This window comes from Nyctereutes procyonoides, unplaced genomic scaffold, assembly GCF_905146905.1.
Source record: "Nyctereutes procyonoides isolate TBG_1078 unplaced genomic scaffold, NYPRO_anot_genome, whole genome shotgun sequence".
In the NCBI taxonomy this organism is placed as follows: Eukaryota; Metazoa; Chordata; class Mammalia; order Carnivora; family Canidae; genus Nyctereutes; species Nyctereutes procyonoides.
The window spans coordinates 3738492-3753065 of NW_026575028.1; the positions used below are offsets into that span (position 1 = coordinate 3738492).

At 43.6% G+C, this 14574-nt stretch overlaps 1 protein-coding gene across 7 annotated transcripts in view; it reads left to right on the forward strand.

Moving 5' to 3' along the window:
• Positions 1–11180: 11180 nt before the first annotated feature.
• SLC6A13 (solute carrier family 6 member 13) overlaps positions 11181–14574 on the forward strand; it is a 37416-nt gene continuing 34022 nt past the window's right edge. For 4 of the 7 annotated variants that reach the window (XR_008663179.1, XM_055315592.1, XM_055315594.1 and 1 more), the window contains exons 1-2: positions 11181–11272; positions 13580–13786. Coding sequence is in view for 3 of the 7 variants with exons in the window: in XM_055315592.1 (XP_055171567.1) it covers positions 13585–13786 (202 nt within the window). In the remaining 4 variants the exon portion in view is untranslated. Of the gene's footprint in view, positions 11273–13579; positions 13787–14574 lie in introns of those variants that run through there. The other 3 variants (XM_055315601.1, XM_055315600.1, XM_055315603.1) reach the window with 3 other exon arrangements.

Here is a 14574-nt window from a genome sequence, read left to right on the forward strand (position 1 = left end):
TCTGTTTTTGTGCCAGTACCACACTGTCTTGATTACCACAGCTTTGTAGTACAACCTGAAATCTGGCATTGTGATGCCCCCAGCTCTGGTTTTCTCTTTCAACATTCACCTGGCTATTCGGGGTCTTTTCTGATTCCACACAAATCTTTTATTTTATTTTTTTTAATTTTTATTTATTTATGATAGTCACAGAGAGAGAGAGAGAGAGAGAGAGAGAAGCAGAGACATAGGCAGAGGGAGAAGCAGGCTCCATGCACCGGGAGCCTGACGTGGGATTCGATCCCGGGTCTCCAGGATCATGCCCTGGGCCAAAGGCAGGCGCCAAACCGCTGTGCCACCCAGGGATCCCTGATTCCACACAAATCTTAAGATGATTTGTTCCAACTCTCTGAAGAAAGTCCATGGTATTTTGATAGGGATTGCACTGAACGTGTAAATTGCCCTGGGTAGCATTGACATTTTCACAATATTCTTCCAATCCATGAGCATGTAATATTTTTCCATCTCTTTGTGTCTTCTTCAATTTCTTTCAGAAGTGTTCTATAGTTTTTAGGGTATAGATCCTTTACCTCTTTGGTTAGGTTTATTCCTAGGTATCTTATTGATGACAGTGTTGATGACGAATATTGCTAATATTGATGACCTTGTGGTGCTAAGTTTTGACAGGTACAGTTGTTGATAAAGAGGTGAACACTGATTATTCTGGTCATTCATATTTTAGAGCTCTATTTTTTTTAAAGACTTTATTTATTCATGACAGACACAGAGAGAGAGAGAGGCAGAGACACAGGCAGAGGGAGAAGCAGGCTCCTCGCATGGAGCCCAATGTGGGACTTGATCCTGGTACTCCGGGATCACTCCCTGAGCTGAAGGTGGATGCTCAACCGCTGAGCCACCCAGGCGTCCCTAGAGCTCTAATTCTTAAAGATAGAGGTATGTGTGTCTTTGACTCATTTAAATGTTTCAAGGATTTGCTGAGTTGATTGAGACTGTTTCTATATTTAGGAGATGGCACTGCATTGTCTTAGAAAAGCTGTCTTTCTAATGGTGCTAGGTCTAGACTGTAATCTGTAATCATTGACATCCGAATTGGGAAAATAATATCTCTTGGAATGACTGGAGCTTCCAGGAGAAAGAACTGTGGGCAGATTGGATAGAGAATCACAAAAAAGAAAAAAGAGAAAGAAAAGAAAAGAAAAGAAAGAAAGAAAAAGAAAGAAAAGAAAAGAAAAGAAAAGAAAAGAAAGAAAAGAAAAGAAAAAAAGAAAAGAAAAGAAAAGAAAAGAAAAGAAAAGAAAAAAGAATCATCAGACTGGCTCTCTATTTTCTATTACAGCCTGAGGTCAGCTCTGGAAGATTCAGAGCTGAATTGAAACCTTCAGATGATCCAGTCTTACCATCTGAGTTTACATATGAGCAACTAAATCCTAGAAAGGTGAAGTAGAGCCTTCAAGGCTGTGTGGCTAATTAGAGTCATTTCTAGGACTAGGATCTTGGGACTTTTGGCTTCTAGGTTATCCGTTTTTTCCGTCACACTGAAATGTGTTCTTCCCTCATTCTGCACTTATGCCCTTTCCTTTTGCCTCCTCTGCACACCCACCATTGGTCACCTGGAAGAACGTAACCACCCGATCCTAATAGTCGCTTCAATTGCTGGATTCCTTGATTGGTGGAAACCAAGAATTGAGTCAGCAATGCAGAGCCACTATGGAAGCAAACACAACTGGAACCAGTCAACGGCAATATGGCATGGTGGAATCAGGAGGAAGTTTTGGGCACTCTGGCTTGCAGAGATGTTAAGAGCCTGGAGAGCATCCAGAGGACAGCAGTAAAAACAGTGGGTGGAGTAGAAAGGAGAACTCTTAGAAAAGATAAAAGGAATTGTGATTATTTATCTTGGAGAAGAAAAGGCTAAGCGTGGCTTTGAAAAAGAGTTTCAGGGTGGGCTGGGGCGGGCCTCAGCAGTTTAGTGCTGCCTTCAGCCCGGGGCCTGATCCTGGAGACCTGGGATCGAGTCCCATGTCGGCCTCCCTGCATGGAGCCTGCTTCTCCCTCTGCCTGTGTCTCTGCCTCTCTTGTGTCTCTCATTAATAAATAAGTAAAATTTGTAAAAAATGAAAAAGAGTTTCAAATATAAGGCCAGTTATAGTACATCCTCCCTGAGAATAGAATGAGAAATAAGATGATGGCAGGAAGAGGATTTTGGCTACAGAGGTCTTCAATGTGCGCTGCCCATTAGAATCATCAGGGGAGCTTTTTAAAAAGTCTATGGCCAAGGGACACCTGGGTGGCTCAGTTAAGTGTCTGCCTTTGGCTCAGGTCATGATCCTGGGGTCCTGAGACCGAGCCCATGTGGGGCTCCCTGCTCAGTGGGGAGTCTGCTTCTCTTTCTCCCTCTCCCTCTGCCCCTCCCCCTGCTTCTGTGTACATTCCTTCTCCCAAATAAATAAAATCTGAAAAAAAAAAAAAAAAGCCAATGGCACTTCAGAACAATGAAATCAGGGGATCCCTGGGTGGCGCAGTGGTTTAGCGCCTGCCTTTGGCCCAGGGCGCGATCCTGGAGACCCGGGATCGAATCCCACATCGGGCTCCCAGTGCATGGAGCCTGCTTCTCCCTCTGCCTGTGTCTCTGCCTCTCTCTCTCTCTCTGTGTGACTATCATAAATAAATTTTAAAAAATTAAAAAAAACACAACAATGAAATCAGAATCTTTAGGGTTGGGAGCCAAACGTTAGGAATGTTTGTTTGTTTTTTTTTTAAGATTTTCTATTTATTCATGGGAGACAGAGAAAGAGGCACAGACACAGGCAGAGGGAGAAGCAGGCTCCATGCAGGGAGCCCCACACGGGACTTGACCCCGGGTCTCCAGAATCAGGCCCCAGGCTGAAGGCAGCGCTAAACCACTGAGCCACACAGGTTGCCCCAGGAGTTTTTAAAATGTTTTCCAGATGAGCCCAATGGGGAAACAAGGTTAAAAACGTGGGCTAAGAGTGAAGATAAAAGCTCCTTTCCTGCTAAGGGTGATGTGATTTGGGAGGGGACCCTAAGTGGAGGGTGTGGTCTTCCTACTTGGAAATGCTTTAAATATATAATAGGCCCTTAGCTTCTTGGGGTGTAGATAGATAGACAGCTACATCTGTACAGGTAGCTGTCTATATCTACATCTGTCTCTAAATCCCTTAGAGATAGGTTTTGATGTGGTAGCCTTCTTCAGATGTAGTAGTTCTCAACCCTGGTTGTGCATCAAGTTTATCTTTGTGAGAATCAAGATCATATTGTAGAGCTTTAAAAATACAGAGATCTCTGGGTCCCACCCCAGAAGATTGAATCAAAATCTCTTAGGTGGGACCCAGACTATAAATTTATATATGTTATATATACACACATATATAGTTAAATATAGCTATCTATAAATTTATACAGCTCTATGGGTAATTCTGATGTACAGTCCATGTTGGGAATCACTTTCTAGGGAAGGATCACACCTCCTGATTTCCTAGTTTAGCAGCACCTCTCATTAACATCTGCTCTGAGAAAGACATTGCAGATTTCGATGGCATTAACTTTGCCTTGAAAAACACCCTGGGCTGTGTGCGTGGGAAGAAATGTATGTTCACTTCTGGTTGCCTCTTTCCCAATTAACACACATGCTAACCTGAAGTGGAAGCCTGGCAGCAATCAATCAGTAGACATGCACCAAGAACATCCTATGTGTCTAACACTATGTATTCTCTCTCTCTCTCTTTTTAACACTATGTATTCTTTGAGAATAGAGAAAACTAAGATTTTTTTTCCTCTTGAGTTCACAAACCCTTGCATTGGAAGTGATTAGGAAACACACACAAGAGACTAACCTGAATGAAATGGTATAGACTGCTGAGGTGCTTGTGTGGTGTAGTCGGTTAAGCATCCGATTCTTGTTTCGGCTGAGGTTATGATCTCAGGGTCATGAGATGGAGCCCTGTGTCAGACTCTGTGTTCAGTGGGGACTCTGCTTGAGGTTCTCTCTCTCCCTCTGCCCCTGCCCCTCCCACTCGTGCTCTCTTGCCCCCACACACCCTCTCTCTCAAATCTTTAAATGGTACAGACTGCCCCAGAAGTCCAGTTCTGATGAACACTTTATGGAAAGCGTGGGATTTGAGCTGGCCTTGAACAGGTAGAATTGGGAAAGTGTGGATGAGGGAGAGTAGACCACACGAGGTGGGCACGATAGGACATCTCTGGGGACTTTGAGGGAAAAAACGCTCTGTGATCGTGTTGGAAAAGAGGCAAAGACACGAACAGTGTCCAGATCACAAGAAACGACCACACACCCCCGTGTGCTGGCTAACACACGGCCACCTCCTGGCCAGTTCCAGCTTCACGTCATTCTTCCTGCTTTCTAGATAAAATGTATTAAGGGATCCGATTGTAGAATTATCTCTGCTTCCTAAGAGCACCCAATCCAGAGCAAAGCTCTGCTTCCTGGAGCCTCCTCAAAATCACCTAACACAAATTCATTTTTTAAAAATTTATTTATTCACGAGAGACACAGAGAGGGACGCAGAGAGACAGGCAGAAGGAAAAGCAGGCTCCCTGTGGACAGCCTAATGTGGGACTCGATCCCAGGATCCCAGGGTCACAGCCTGAGCCAAAGGCAGATGCTCAACCACTGAGCCACCCAGGTGTCCCAACCCGAATTCATTTTGTAACGAATCCTTCCTAACCCTGTTGCTGAGACCTCCCACAGTTCCTACAGTGTGTTCCCCCTTCTGCAGTGAGTAGTTGACCTATTTAACTACAGGTGTGTCCTGCTGTCTTTGGCTGGTGGACTTTGAACCAATACCGTTTGAATGGGCCCCGCTCTTTCCTAGTTTGGGGGAACAAGGGCAGAGGAGAGCCGTACCATCATGCTCCCTTTGGGGTCCCCTCTCCCTCTGGACGAGGAAAAGAGTCATCAGCAGTGAGAGACCAGATTCTGGGTGCAGCCTCCAGTTCCGTATCCCATCAGCTAAGTGATCAGTGCATCCATATATATTCTTGCCTGTCAAAATAAACTCCTGTGGTGCTATTCAATAATGTTTAGCATAAAGGACTGTCCAAAGGTTGAAATAGTTCTTTTAACACATGGTCACTCTGCCCTAATCTCTCACCATAGCTCTGGGCTGTATGTAGCATTAGGGTGTGGAAGCCATGTGGAGAATTTCTCCTTTCCTTTCACTCAGAGCCCCTTATCGCTCCCTGTTAATCAGCCTAGAGTTTCCTGCTGAGACTAGTTACATAAATGTTGCAAACTCCCCTCTCTGTGTATTCTGAGGATCAAATGAGAAACCAGGGAAACAGGAATAAGAAGAAACTGGATACAATTGGAAAAGAACAATTTCCTGGGGTGAAAGAGAAAGGTTAGGATTTTTTCCTTCCTTGGTAGGGAAGGCAGAGTAGTGGGGGAGGATTGTAAACACATCTGGATAGAAGACTGCCTCTAATTAGATTGTTAAAAATATTCTTCAGGTCTGATGAAATTTTGGGTGAAGAATTTTTTCTTGTCATTTCATTTCTCACCATTTTTCTAAGAAAGCTGTGTTTAACCCCATGGGCTGGCAATCACCCAAATAAACACAAGCTGTGATTGTTAGCCTTTTTCTTGTCTTTTTTTCTCCTGGAGTTAAAGTGTAGCCTGGTAGTTGGGAAGTAGTGGACTTTGAACTCTTAGAAGCCTGAGTTCAAATTCTGCCTCTACCATTTTCTACTTACCTGACCTTGAGAAAGTCATTTACTTCTCCCTAAGTCTATAGTTTCTCATTTTTGAGAAGTCACACTAGCAATCTCTGTTGTGGTATCTCTCCCGATTGGATGGGGGCCCCCAAATGTGGGGCAACCTGCTTGGATGGAAGCCAGCATGAGGTGAAAGAGTTCATCCGAGGCAGAACAAAGGAGATAGATGATTCGTGAAGACCAAAGATGGGGCAAGGGAGCTGGGGGCAGGCCAGCAGAGGAGAGGATGTGTGGGAAGAGGCCGTGGGTGGGAGCTGTATTTGAGAGGGAAGGGTGAGGAGGTATGGGAATGTATGGCATTCTCCTTTTTTTGGTACCTGTGTCCGTGTGTCAGTAACCCATTGGTGAGCGGGAACTTATGGAGATTTTGAAGTGGGTCCCCTGATGGGCCTGTCTTCAGCCAGGGGATTGGGGTCATTCTAGGCCCTTCTACCTTACTCAGGCTTCCATTTTTCAAGCCTGTTGACCCAAAGCGGCCTCTACATCCACTTCGTAGGATTATTCTGAGGGTAGAATGAGATGGTGCATGTATAATACTTAGCACATTGTGAATGGCACGTTGGAAGTGCCCAATAAAATTAGTAATAGTGATGACTGAGATTAATATTCTCTGTCATAAGTTGTATTTCTTTTAAGACCTTGGGATTGTAGAATTTAGGCTATCCTACCTGGAACCAAACACAGCACAAGAGAAGAGTCATCAGTGTTTTCAGGACACCTGTGTTCCCAGGGCTTTTCCCAACAGGGTCAAGGACATGGACAACAATAGTCAGGGAGCAAATCATGATCTTTGAAAAAAACCTTTTTATTTTAATTAATTTTAGACTTGAGGAAATGTTGCAAAAATAGCGCAGTTTCCATTATACTCCTAATGTTAACATCTTAGCCATCGAATGGTTGTCAGAATAGGAACATAACATAGCACCGTCAACCTAAAGGCTTTCTTCATGTGCCAGCTTTTACACTAATGGCCCTTTTCTGTTCTAGCATCCTGTCTAGGACCCTAGGTAGGATCCCAGGGTACATGAGAGCATTATTTCCCCTCTGTCTTCTGTGGCCTAAAACAGTTCCTGCCTCCTTGTCCTTCATGGCCTTGATGTTTCTGAGGAATAGCAGTCAGTTATTTTGTCCGGGTTTGTCTTAAATTTCTTTATGACTGAACTGCTTTTTTGGCAGAAATGTGGTTGTGTTTTTCTTAGTATATCATCTCCTGTGGTTCATGATATGGATAGTGATATGTCATTTTTTAAAAATATTTATTTATTCATGAGAGACACAGAGAGAGACACAGACACAGGCAGAGGGAGAAGCAGTCTCCCTGCAGGGAGTCCAATGCGGAACTCTATCCCAGGACCCTGGGATCATGCCCTGAGCCAAAGGCAGACGTTCAACCACCAGGCCACCCAGGCACCCTAGTGACACATTTTATTACTAGAGATGGTAGCCTTGGTCACTTGGCTATGGTGGTTTCTATCTGATGTCTACATCATGAAGTTACTATCTCTTTATAATTAATAAATATCTTGGGGGAGATACTTTGAGACCATGTAAACTTCCTACCCACTAATTTTACCATTCATTGGTGGATCTTGTCTCCAACAATCATTACAGTGGTATTTGTCTAATGGTTAGTTTCTATTTCTTGCTTTCCTTCTACTTTTATTAATTGTGAATGTCCTTTCTCCCCCATTTATTTACTTAATTGGTTATTTATTTATATTAGCATGGACCTATGAATATATTTCATTCTTTGGGTTAAAATCTGGTATCATTCTTATTCATTTTGTTGCTCAGATCGTTCCAGTTTTACAAATCATAATTTTAGTTTATTCTACTTGTTCCTTTCCTCCTTTTCAGTGTGATATTTGAAAAGAACTGAAAAAGTCAATAGGAAAAAAAAAGAAAAAAAGAAAAAGTCAATAGGTTCCTCACCCCTGTGGTTAAATAAAACTATGCCTATTAGTTTTTTAAAAGATTTTACTTATTTATTTGAGAAAGAGTGAGTGAGCAAGAGCATGAGTGAGGGTGGGGGCAGGCGATGAAGTGGCAGAAGAGAAGCAGGCTCCCCACTGAGCAGGGAGCCTGATGTGGGGCTTGATCCTGGCACCCTGGGATCATGACCTGAGCTGAAGGCAAACGCTTAACTGACTGAGCCACCCAGGTGCCCCTATGCCTATTAATTTGAAGATCTCCACCAGTTCCTTTACCACCTCATTCCAATGTTGAAACTGGTATTACTCAGAAATACTCTTTTCGAAATGAATCACACTCCTAATATTTATTTGCCCTTGTGCCACCCCTAGTAAAGACAAAATTGCTGGGGGGATTATATTATGGAATATCGGCATCTAAATATGCCTGGGGTCAATTGGATAGAAGCCAAGACCTACCAGACCTGCTTTCTCCATGGTTCACTTTATTTCGTACATCCTTTTTGGGGAGTGCCTCCTTTAGTTATCCTACCAGTCTAGGGTGAGTCTTAAAACTTATGCAGCCTTTTGAGTGAAAACTCTTGAATTAATTCTAATTCTAGTGTTACCTATTCCCAGGTTTCCTGACCGAAGGAAGGCCGAAGGATGATGGTGATGTGAAGTAGAAACAAGGCTAGTCCTGCCTGAGTTGTGCTAAACCCCAGACAGGGAGTTGTGAGGAATTGTCATAAACACTCGTTTACCAGTGGTTCTCAAACTTTTTAAAACTTTGGTCAACCTAAACATGGCAAAAGACCTACAGCATGAAATCCTACTTTACGGAGAAAGAGATTGGGGGTAACAAAGATTTGGAGAGGAATAAAATAGCAATCAAAATGGTAATATGTAGGGGTCCCTGGCAGGCTTGGTCGATGGAGTGCGTGGCTCTTGATCTCGGGGTGTTAAGTTTGAGCTGCCGCATGGTGAGTATAGAGATCACTTGAAAATAAAATCTTAAAAAAAAAAAAAAGTAATGTGTAGGTGGTTATGTAAAAACAATAAGATCAACAAGCAAGACCAAGCATTCCTTAATACAAGGGCAGCAATTCTAAACAACCCTAATACAAGTCTAAACCAACTCAGCGTGCTCCTGACGATGCCCTGATCACTGAGAGTCTTCCCTGGAAGCTGAGAACCCCAATTTTTGCACATAGAGGGCATAAGAGGGGCTGTGCAGCATAGCTAAAGGCTTGAAGGTGTCCTAACTTCGAATACTATACAGATATCTGAGACCTTGGTAAATCCAGTTATCTGGTCATTCCAGAGCAAAATCACTAGAGTTTCTAATGCTTACAGGTCAATTACTAGGTCATTAGTGCCACCTGATGGTAAGTAAAAACAGAAATTAATAGCATTGCCTTTGAAAATAAACTTTTTGACTGAGTTTGTAACCTTTCTCGGAGAACGCTGTTGGTCTCTAGTTTAAATAAAATGGAAGGACTAGAAGGGGAAGCTGAAACACAGTAATAATAATCTCTGCGAGGCTCCCTGGGTGGTCTTTTTTATTTGTTTATTTGTTGTTAAGATTTATTTATTTCAGAGAGAGAGAGGGCAAGCTGAGCTGGGAGCCAGAGGCAGGGCTGTACTCCAGGACTCAGATCTTTACCTGAGTTGAATCCAAGCTGCGGCTTAACCTACAGAGCCCCCCAGGAGCCCCTCTCTGGGTATTATCATGATGTGCTTCCCTGCCCTGGAGGCGGATGAGGGATGAGAGAGATAGAAACTGTTAGAATCAGTGAATTTGCCTTCTTTTCCACTCCTTTGCGTCCTTTCAGGCACATGCATCCACCCCTACCCTCGCCCCCATCCCCTGACTCCGTTTCCGCCCAGCTTTGCTCAGGGGTCTCCCAATCTCATCCTTGCTCTCTGTGAATGATTTTCTAAGGATAAATACCAGCTATTATTCGAAGGCTTGCTATGTGTTAGGCCCTTCACATATACCTATCATCTCCTGAAATCTTACTCAACCCTGCAAGGAAAGGAGTATGTGCTCCTTTTATATAGGTTTCTTGAAAACAACGTTTTTGAGCAAAAAGGCCACAAAGTGAAAAGCCACCGGGGCTGCTGCCTCTATCCTGTCAGCTCTTTCACTTAGGATGAGTCTGGGGCTTTGCTTTGTTTTAAAGCTTAACACTTTCTTTTCCCTATTGGTTTAAAAAAATATTTTTAAAAATCAATTCTAGCACATTATTTAACAATCCAGGGATCCCTGGGTGGCGCAGCGGTTTGGTGCCTGCCTTTGGCCCAGGGCGCGATCCTGGAGACCCGGGATCGAGTCCCACATCGGGCTCCCGGTGCATGGAGCCTGCTTCTCCCTCTGCCTGTGTCTCTGCTTCTCTCTCTCTCTCTCTGTGACTATCATAAATAAATAAAAAAAAAAAAAACAATCCAAACAATCCCAAAGCTTCAAAAGCAGAAGTGAAAAATGTCCCTGACTTCACGTTTTACTTCCTGGCCCCAACACTACGGTCCAAATAGAACACGTATTAATTGTTTAGTGAATACTTTTTCAAAGTTTTCAGCATATATATAAATGTGTGTGCGTGGGGCATCTGGGTGGCTCAGTCAGTTAAGCCTCTGACTTGGGCTTAGGTCATGATCTCAAGGTCGTGGGCCGTGGTCAGTTGTGGGTCATGATCTCAGGATCATGAAATCGAGCCCTAGCTTTGCACCTGCACCGGGGCGAGTCTCCCTGCTCAGTGGGGAGTCTGGTTCTCCCTCTCTCCTCTCCCTACTTGTGCTCTCTCTCTCTCTCTCTCTCAAATAAATGAATAAAATCTGAAAAAAAAATTTTGTGTGTGTATGTGTGCGCCCTAGGAAGTTTTTCTGACTTCTCAGATTTCTGTAATTTATGTATCTTTACTCTTTTTTTCCTGACATGTTTTCTTTTATTGAATTCTGTGCATAATAATCTTGCCAGTGAAACAAAAAGTAAAAAATAAAAAAAAGATAATACATACAACCTGCAAAAATGATTGATATTCTTTCATTCCATTAATGTATCTTTTTATTGAGGTATAGTTGACTCACAACATGACATTAGTTTCAGGTGCCCCCACGTATCTTTATTCTTAATCACAGTCCACACTAAATCGTAAACTGCAAAAGGATAAGAGAAATGTGTGTTCAATCTAAATGGCACCCAACTAAAGGAGCACCTATTCCTGATGGGAGTATAGGAGCCCTGGAACTGGAAAAAGGGTGAAAGATGGGATCCTTCTAGGGAGACCCTGAGGCTGCCAGAGGGAAGAGCTCGTGAACCCTGGGGAAGACAGCTTGCTGCCCAGCCTCACAAGCAACTGGCCTGACCTGCCAGGGTGTGCTCACACTCTCCAGGCTGTGAAATCACTCGCGTGTGAGTTGTCTGGTGCTCAGGGGAGGGAACAGTGGGGTGGGGTGGCAGGAGGCGGAATGTGGGCTGGGCCAAGTTTAGAATTACAAGTGCGGCAGAGGAGTTGGAACCACACTTTAAATAGCCAGCACCTTCCCCTTCCCCCTTAGATAATTCTTCTCCCCCTGACTGGACCTCTGGCAGCAACTGCACTAAGGTTTGTAACATTTTCTTCTCTCTCTCTCTCTTCTGTTTCTAGGTCTCAGACTACAGGTTGGCAAGATCATAGGACTTACAACGAAAGGATTTTTTGACCCTCCTAGAAAATATTTTTCTGCCACTTATGTGTGCATATGCAAAGACTAGATGCTATATTCTTGGGGTTTCTGAAGCTTCAGTGGCTGTTGGCTTGAGGGACCATGTGATTTAGAGGAAGAAAACCCCAGATTGAGAGGAAAGAAAGGAAGGCTTGCTTCTCTGTGAGAAGAGACAATGAACAACTCTTGGCAAGACTGAAAGAAAATAAAAAATTGAGTGCCTGTTGTTCTACTAAGTGCTTTATTATATATACATTGCCTCACTTAGTCCTCACTTTTACAGACGAGTGAACTGAGGCTCAGAGTAGTTAATTCACTTCCCTGGAGTCAGACAGCGAGTGGTACAGCACAGAACTAAGATCTGTGCCCGGTTTGTCTGACTGCATGGCTCATGACCTTTTAACTGCAGTTTCTGAGAAGCAGTACCCTGAGGATGAAGGAGTGGAGGAAAATGGCCTTCCACCATAGGAAGACACCCATCAGATGGTAAAGGGAAGCTCTGAACCAGCATAAGACGTAGACAAGCTTCTTGAAAGGGCTGAAGAACCTTCTTGGGACCAGCTGGTTGGGTTTTCTCCTTTTCAGCTCACAATCTTTGGAGCCTATTCCCCAATGTACCAAATAAGCAAAGGTTCCTACAGTTCCTTGACTTTCTCTGTGACTTTTTAAATCCCTAAGGTAGCCCCTTGGGAGAGGCAGAGCCATAGGAGAGTCTGGCCAGATGGGGCTTGCAGTGAGAAAGTTTGTTAGCATGAATTTTTCTTGAGGCATATGAAAAAGTCCATCTGTCTTCTTCTCCTGTATAAAATCAGGAGAGAATCATCAGAAGATGCTTATTGAGACATGCTGATAAACCTGGGTAGCCAATGTAATGGAGAGATTTAATTGAAAGAGCAGGGACAGAGTGGGTTCAAGTCCTGTCTATGCCTTTGACTTGTTGTATGGCAGTAGACATGTCACTTAGCCTCTCTGAGCTGAAGCTTCCTTATTTACAAAGCAGAATTAATACTGCTTACCTTTCAGGGTGGTTGTGTGGAATAAATGAAACAAATATATGTAAAGCACTTAATAGTAGTTGCTCACTAAGTGTGAACAATACCCAATCTTCTCTTCAATCCCAATAAGAGTCTAGAATAGGGCAGTGAAGCATTTGGAACTATGGCTCTTTATTCATTTCATCTTGCCTTCTCTACCATAATAGATTCCTACATGTGTCATCACCAGAAAAGAAAAAGATCTTTCTCTTATGTTGACTTTAGAGAGACATGAAAGGATAGTGGAAAGATAAGCCTATCTTATTCAGAATTCCAGGGCCCCATTCAGCCTCTCTCATTCCTTTGGAAGGATTTTTTTTTTTAAAGTTGCTTCTATTTTAATATTGCAAAATATATCATGTTCTTTGATGAAAATGTAGAAAATAGAAATAAGGAAAATATTTCTATAATGCAACCACGGAGAGAGAAACATTTTGGTGGATATCCTAATCTTTCAATGTGTACACTTTGCAAAATATTTCCCAAGCATAATCATATCATATATACTATTTTATAACTTCTCACTTCACATATTGTGAACACTTTCATTTCATTACACATTCTTCTGCAACACAATTTTTGATGATTGTGGAATAGTCCACTCTATGCATGTGCCATAATTTACTCACCTATCTACCATTTTGGAACATTTATATACATCCTCATTTTTTGCTGTTGTACACAATGAACATCCTCAATGCCAAATCAGTCACAGTGATTTCCCTAGAGTTAATTCCTATGAGGGAAATTGTTGGCCTCAAGGATCCTTTCAAGTGTCCCCAGCATACAGGACACTGAAACTGAAGCACACACTAATGTACGCAAAGCGAGTCATTGGCCAGCAGGGAGAACTTAGACAACCTGGAGCCATGTGAATTCTTCCACAGCCACAAGCCCCAACCCGAGACGACCTGCCTAGGGGAAGCAGTGTCTGTACCTTGGTATCGATGCTTTCTTCCTAAACAGGAAAGGAATATACATTTTCGGCAGCTCTCACTCAGCCTTTACTAATAAGAGGTGCTAAGTAAGGAGGACACGGGTCTGCAGGCAAGGGGGTTGGAATCTTTTTTCTTCCAGCGCACTTATTCCCTTGGGGAATTTGCTGGTGACGGAAGGGGAAGGCTTTTTTCCCAGGGTTCCAAGCAGTAACCGAGCCCGCTGCTTGTTTTCCAGGTGGGATGGATAGCAGGGTCTCGAGCACCACCAGTAATGGAGAGACAAAGGCCGCGTACCCAGTCATGGAAAAGGCAAAGGGAGAGGGCACTCTGGAGCGGGGACACTGGAACAACAAGATGGAGTTTGTGCTGTCAGTGGCTGGGGAGATCATTGGCCTGGGCAACGTCTGGAGGTTTCCCTATCTCTGCTACAAAAATGGGGGAGGTGAGAGCCACTGCGCCACCCCACCCATCCCTGGAAGGAGGATGTCTCTATCTCCTGCGCTTACTGCCCCTCTGGGGAGTCCTGGGGGTGCATAGAATGCTGGAGTCAGAAAGACCAGTCCAAGTCAGCCAGGACACTGCAGGAGGCTGAGATCTAGACAGATTGCCTGACTTTCCCAGGGGTTTCTCTAGACTGGTATGGCATCATAAGAATATGAACATAGGTTTGGAACCAGATGGATCAGAGTTTGGACTCTGGCTCTGCTACTTAATCTCTGTGTAATCTTGGGCAAATTCTTTAAGCCCCTAGAGCCTCAACTGCTCTTCCTGTAAATTAAGATAGTAGTACCTGCCTTTCAAGTTGTTATAAGGATTAGAGGTATGTATGTAAAGTGCTTAATAAATGGCAGCTATGTGGAAGATGACGTTGCTACTGAACTGTCCTGTGGTCATGAGACTCCTTAATCTGTGTCTTTCTGTGCTCTCCCCCAGGCACCATGATGTTCCGTAAGCCAATCATTACCCAACCCCTCCAGTGTCATAACCTTTGATACTAGTGGCTCTTCCTTAAAAATTTCCCACTGAACGTGTGTGTATATGTGGTATTACCTCTAACTCTTTCCTAGGTCTTTACTGGCTTCTCAATCCCCCCATCCCATTCCAGCCTCCCAGGGTAACTCTGCTCCCCCACAGTAATGGAGTTAATTTCCCACCAGTAACTCACTTTCAGGGCAACCCAGACCTCTGTGGGAGAGCTTGGAGGGATTTCTCAGATACTGAGGCATTCTG